This window comes from Microtus ochrogaster, unplaced genomic scaffold (assembly GCF_000317375.1).
Source record: "Microtus ochrogaster isolate Prairie Vole_2 unplaced genomic scaffold, MicOch1.0 UNK3, whole genome shotgun sequence".
Classification (NCBI taxonomy): domain Eukaryota; kingdom Metazoa; phylum Chordata; class Mammalia; order Rodentia; family Cricetidae; genus Microtus; species Microtus ochrogaster.
Window position 1 is genome coordinate 18,539,393 of NW_004949101.1, and position 6,716 is coordinate 18,546,108.

A 6,716-nucleotide genomic window follows, 5' to 3' on the forward strand; every position below is an offset into this window, starting at 1 on the left:
CACCAGACCTCATTACAGATGGATGTGAGCCACCATGTGGTTGCTGGGAATTGAACTCAGGACCTTTGGAAGAGCAGGCAGTGCTCTTAACCACTGAGCCATCTCTCCAGCCCCCTTCCCAAGTTTTGATGGCACTAATTGGTTTACCTATTGGAGATCAGTGCTGACAAATACTGTTGTATAGTGATTATGTTTATTCAACAGGATACATTCAATAGCAGCACAAAATTTCATCTTGAAAGCCACCAAAGGTTCAAGGCCAGCCTGGTCTACAAGAGCTAGTTCCAGGACAGGCACCAAAAGCTACAGAGAAACCCTGTCTCGAAAAAAAGAAAAAGAAAAAAGAAAAGAAGCCACCAAAGGTAAAATAGAGATTCTTGAAGACATACGTTGACATCCCCCACCTTTTTACATCCACAGACCATTGACTGGCATATTTTGCCTCTTCAGAATCTGAACAACCATCAGTTGTCTTAAAAACCACATCGGCACCAGCATATCTCCCTCAGCATTGCTACCTGGCTCCACCAGTGTTCCTAGTAATTCCCCATTCGCCATGTCCGGCTGTTCTACGTGGAATTCTTGGTTGACTGTAGCATTTTTGTGAAATGAGTCAGGTATTTTGAAAGATTTATCAAAATACTTTCACCAGTGGTGGCCATGGTGGGATAGGGCAATTGGTGACAGCAGTGTTAGGCAGGAAGAGGGGTAAGATGATGGTGGCCATAACTGCAGCACCTATGACAGGCTACAGCCATGGTAGCTGAGGTAGTTGATAGTAGCCATAATGGTGGCTACCACTGAAATGAATTTAGTGGATGATAGCAACCAAGAGAGTCACATCTGATTGACTGACAGACAGCCTTCTCTCTCTTTGCCTGCACGTATGGTAAGCAGGAGGTAGTGGGGAACAAAAATAAAGCCCTCAACTAAACAGTCCTCAATGAAAGGGATGATGGAAGTCGGTGTTTCTCATCCCTTAACTAAGCTGTTGCCCACTGTGACAGTCGGCCTGTGAGAGCCTTCCCTTCCTGATCACACGTCGCACTGTCCTACTACCGGGCTCTCTGGGATCATCTCCTGAATCCCTGTCTCTTATGCCTACACTAAGATTACGATCAGGAACATATGGCACATTAACAGAAGCGAGCCTCTGCCAAGCCATAAAGCTGTGACAAATTTTAAAAGGGCTGAAATGTAAAAGATGTTACCAAACTGAATTAATTAGGCAAGATGACTAGAAAAATTCCCATATGGTTAGAAATTAAGAAATATACCTCTAAATTTCTAAATAACCCAATACCAATAAAGAAATCAAATTAGAAAGGAATTGCAACAATCAAATTTGTAAGCAATGTAATATATATCTCTTAGTAAAGGAAAAGCCTGAAACTTTAATCACAAAAGGGCACAAGCTGTGTGTCACTGGTGTGGTGGTACACACACCTGTAGTCCCAAGGCAAAAGGATCAGAAGCCCAGGGACAGTTTTTGCTACACAATAAATTCAGGTCATCCTGTTCTACAAGAGACTGTGTCTCAAAACAAACAAACACAAACCAAAATAAAGATCAACAAGCTAAAAGTAAACTATAGGAAAAGGTTAATAAACTTGACATACCCTTGCCCATACTACTGATACAAGCACAGTGTCTGAAGCAAGAAGCAGTTCTACGATGTCACAGGCCTTAGGATAATGTTGCTATTGTCAACAGATAAATATAACCCCAAATCATAGGCAATGTGATAAAATCCCAGAAAAAATACAATTACCAGACACAGATAGAGAAATAAAACACCATAAAGTTGTTCTGTTAGCTTACACATAGGCACAAAGTCTTTGCAGCCAAGTATCGGGAAGTGAAGTCTCCTTTCTTGTAATGTGAGGCCTCAAGAATGCTTGAGGTGGTAGGATGGTAGGAGCATGATGCCTTTAAGGATCCTGCTTCACCCCGTTGGACCCTCTCATTTAAAAAAGAGACCATATAAACATGTTCTAAAATGTCATCTGGTCCTCCATGTTGTCTGTTTGCCTCACACTCTTAGGAGAATGGAGCCGAACCCCACTCAAACAAAGTAACCTGGGCTGAAAACATCCCCCAAAGTCTGAGGAAAAATGAGCTGGGAACAGAAAGCCACCAGAACCTAGGCAGCACTGTCAGGGTGAAAGAAGCGATTTTCACCCTCTCTCTGCCCTCTGTTCCTCCCGTCCTGCAACCCACACAGCACCTCGTAGGTGCTCCTCCAATCTTGACAATACCAGACTTCCACCTTGACTTCCAAACCAACAAATTCCTTCTGTTTTGGAGGCAAATATTGAGAGGAAACTCCCAATGGATCAGGTTCAGTTTTCTAAGCCATCATACAAATCTTGGGATTCAAGTGGCTGGCTTCTTTTGGAGTCACTTCAAGGGAGAAGAGACTTGTCTCGTGTTTAATCTGTATGGAGGTCATTCTGGTTCATTGTTGAACTAAAAATTCTTGATCAAGAACTCTCTGTAATAAGGGGTTTACTGAGCCATTACAAACACTAGCCAGGAAAGCAAAGGTCCAGGTCCAAAGACAAGCTCTCACCATGACCAGCAGGGGCTACATAGCAGTTCAAAAATTCCTGCTAGGCCAGAGCTAAACCTAGTTTTTTTTTTTTTGTTTTTGTTTGTTGTATTTTTTTTTGGGGGGGGGGCGGACTTTTCAATACAGTGGCTGGCTTTAAACGTGGCAAACTTTTCAGCTCCCCTAGAGATTACAGATGGGACTCTCTATGCCAGGTTAAGGGCATTTTTGGAAACTTGGGGGAGAGAGAGCGACACAAACAATATTGCCACATAGTTTATAATAAATAAATAAATCTTTAAAAAAAAAACCAAAAACGAAACCAAAAAAAAAAAAGACCCTATCTCAAAAATAAATAACTAACATTATTTTTTTAGAGACTGGCTGGTATTAACAATTTTAAAAAGTACATACATAAATAACAACCCTAGTGGTCTGCATAATACAATTTAAGCTTTTAATTAGTCTTTTATCAACATAAAATGGCCTTTTTCTTTCATCTTATACCTTATACTGATAAAGCCCCTCTTTTTTCTTCTGGCCTCTGTTCCTTAGCAGTTACATTTAGAATAGTTCAAGTTTTATCAGAATGCCACCCTGGGTTTTCTTACCTCTGGATCCTGGACTGTTTCTTCATGACCTGACTGAAGTGGGGAGTCAGTGGACAACCAAACAGCTCTGCCTGCAAACACTAGGAAGGTGGCACTAACTCGGATCTACATGGGCCAGGTCTCTATGGTGGAGGCTTGATCCCATTACTCTCTGTGCTGTCCTCTTCTGATGAGGAGCCCGAGGGTCAATGCCTGTGACAATGGCCCTCTTTAACAGACAGGGAATTAAATAAACTAATTTTCTCGACAAAGTAAGTTTTATGCCATTCTCAGAGGTCTCATTTCCCAAGGTGGTAATGCACTTTTTAAAATTACTCGTTTACTTTTAAACAGAAGCAGAGGAATGCCATGCAGCACTTGTGGAGGTCAGAAGGAACAGTTGTTTCTAGGAAACGGAGCTACTTGTGGGTCAGCTCTACCCTTCCCATATGTGGCTGCTGGGCACCAAACTCAGCCGTCACGCTTGTGGCAAGCACCCGGAGCCAGCGAGGCATCTTGCCACTCTGGTCACGCACTTTTTAGTGGCTGTCTTCTTGTCTCCCTTTCCCACTCCTGCCAGTATCTCTGGATTCAGACTGAGAATATACATCAGTGCCCCATTCTGAGACCTGGCTTCTGGGACTTGCTAGTCAGGACAAATCAAACTCCGGTGAAGGATGCTCCGAGCCATGTCCTTTCACATGCTTCAGTTTCTAAATTTATCTAACTAGGGCCTCAGGTGCTCAAGTCTGGCCTCAAACTATATAGCAGTGGATGACCTTGAACTTCTAATTCTCAAGCCTTGCTTCTGTCTCTACACAGTTGTTTTCAATAACAAGGCCAGAATTTTTACCTCCACTGCCCAAGGCCTGTGTCTACTGCTCAGTTGGTCCTGACTCAGCAGTGGAAAAGATGGGCTGTTTGCTGCTCCTCCCACAAGCCTCAAGAAAATGCTATAAAGATGTACCGAATGCAGGCTCAGGGCACAAGCGGAAGGTACAGCATATTGACGGGCATGTGTGAGGTCGTGGGCTGTTCCAGAGGGAAGGAAGCTGGGCATGGCGGCTCACACCTGCAACCCTAGCACTCAGGAAGATTGCTGTGAGTCTGAATCCAGGTTGGTACATAATGAGCTTCAGTACTGCCTAGACTTAAAAAAACAAAAACAAAACCAATCTGGTGAGAGTGGGTGGGAGGGAAGCCTTGCCTCAGCGCACATACAGCGGGCACAGGGAATGGCTGTTTGAGTCACTGTAAATCCAAACCTAGAACAGGAGCACCTTGGCCCCTCCTGAGCTCTTACTTGGCAGACCAAGTGAAGCTGGGAGTGGGTGACCAAGCTTCCTCCAGCTCTCCTAACGCCTGCCCCTTCGATGCTATAGGCTGGAACCAAAGCCAGTACTCAGTCTTTATTTATTTAGAGTTCTGGAGTCCAGGTAGGCCAGACCCACACCAGAGCCCTCAGGACTCCAAAATGTCCCTCTTCTAGATGAGGATGTCAGGTGGAGTCAGTCGTGTCTAGTTTCCTCAGGGTCCATGGGGGTCTTCAGGAGGCAGGAAGAGGCTGTGTCTGTGGAGAAAACATAGCAACATTTACTGCCCTTGAAGGGGAGACGAGGCAGACACAGCAGAGGATGCCCTCATGGTCCAGTCTAGAGGGGAAAGGTGCCAAGTGGTGACCTTGGCCCCTTGCCACAAGAACAAGTTGTCCATAGTAAGCTAAAACCTGGGGCTGGAAGGTACCATTCTGTTTGTTTATTTATTTTTGGAGGCTGGAGAGAGATAGGACCTAACTCTAGCCCAGGTTGGCTAGGAACTCACCAGTAGCCCAGGCTGGTCTAGAGCTCGCTTATGAACTCAAGTTGGCTTGAACTCATAGCAACCTTCCTACCTCAGACTCCCTAGTGCTAGAATTACAGGCATGTGGCAGCATTGTGACAAGTGCTGGGGACTCAGCAGGCAAAAATCTCTCATTCTAGGAAACCCCCTTTCAAAATGGGAAGGAAGACACACTAGTCCCTGATAGGTGACGTCTTTGTGCAGAAAGGGAGACTTCTGAACTGCCAGCAACATAAATATGAGTTCTCCCGCTAAGGCCTTTCATCACATGGTAGATGAGGGCATTTTCATGTCTGCTAATGTGAAGATCAGAGAACAGAGGAGGCCTGACTCTCACCACCCCCATTAGGAGGAAAAGTTGGAATTGTGACGCCATTAGCATGAAGGAGCAGGGCAGAGGAAGGAATTGGGCGTCAGTCATTCCTAGTGCACTGGAGAACCTGGAACCATGAGGGGAGACGGTGACTCAATTTCCATTTTGTTTTTCACTCTTGCATTTATTAACTTATCTAGGGGGTGCTTGCCTGTGGGTGTGCCTGCATGTCGGAGGACAACCTGCAGGAGTTGGTGATAACACTCAAGGTGTTAGACCTTACAGCAAATGCCTTAACCTGCTAAGCCACCTCCCTGCCCTAATTCCCATTCCTGAAAGGAAGAGGGACTGAAGAGATGGCTCAGCACTTGCTCCTCTTCCAGAGACCCTGGGTTCAGTTTCCAGCACCCACATGGGAGCTCACAACCATCCATAGTAACTCCAACTCCAGAGGATTCCAGACCGACACCCTCTCTGACGGCCATGGGCATTAGGCACACATGTGGTCCACATACATGCAGGCGTAACACTGATACACATAAAATGAAAAATAAAAACTAAATGGAAAACAAAAGGAAACGAAAGGGCGTTATTGTCCAGAAGCTGGAGACACTTGAAAGACAGAAGTATTCCCGTGAGATGGCTGAGTAACTGGAATGGACAAGATGCAATCATTCCTGAACATTCCCTATGGACAATTAAAGTCCTTCTAGGCAGTTTCTGCTCTCATAACCTAAATCTTTACCCCTGTTCTATGCAAAGAACCAATGACTATCAGACATAATTAGAGGGCAACCTGTAGCCAAAAACTCTCCTGAAGCATGAGATACAAGGGAAACCGCGGAGTGTCGATGGAAAGAGCTTAAAAGCCAGGGACCAGGAATTGGGGAGCAGAGGAGGTTTTTCCGAGAGAAGTACCACAAAAACAGGGTAAAAATTAGATGGGAGATAGACAGGGGAGGGCAGCCCAGGCAGAAAGAAATAGCTAGGAGTCAGGCAGACGTGCCCCTGAATAACTGCTCCGTCCGCTGAGGGTGGAGAATGGAAGAGGTGGGTGGGGCCTGAGTCATTCGAGACCAGGCTGGGCTGGAGATGAGAACCCGTCTAGCAGAAATGAAACCACAGAGGGGTTTCCATGGAGAAGCAAACATGGTAAGACTTCCTCTCAGATCATTCTGGAACCATCACAGGAGAAGGATTGGAAAGGACAAAATGGACCAACACAGAAGCCCAGAAAATGGCAAGAAAGAAAAGGCAGGGACTGCGGGGACAGAGGACCTCGTGAGAGGTGTTCAGGGGAGGGTAGCTAACGGAGTGACTTCGCCTTCACAGTGATCCAGCAAGAAACATCCAAAGGAGTGTTTCTCACTCTTCCATTTCTGCCATCCCCAGAACATGTTAAGATTTTTTTTTTTTTTTTTTT

At 45.3% G+C, this 6,716-nt stretch overlaps 1 protein-coding gene across 1 annotated transcript in view; it reads right to left on the reverse strand.

Annotated features, from left to right (window-relative positions):
- Positions 1-4,536: 4,536 nt before the first annotated feature.
- Positions 4,537-6,716, reverse strand: part of Chchd5 (coiled-coil-helix-coiled-coil-helix domain containing 5) — a 3,955-nt gene continuing 1,775 nt past the window's right edge. The window contains exon 4 of the mRNA XM_005365645.1: positions 4,537-4,711. Within this exon, the coding sequence (XP_005365702.1) occupies positions 4,688-4,711 (24 nt within the window). The 3' untranslated portion in view covers positions 4,537-4,687. The remainder of the gene's footprint in view (positions 4,712-6,716) is intronic.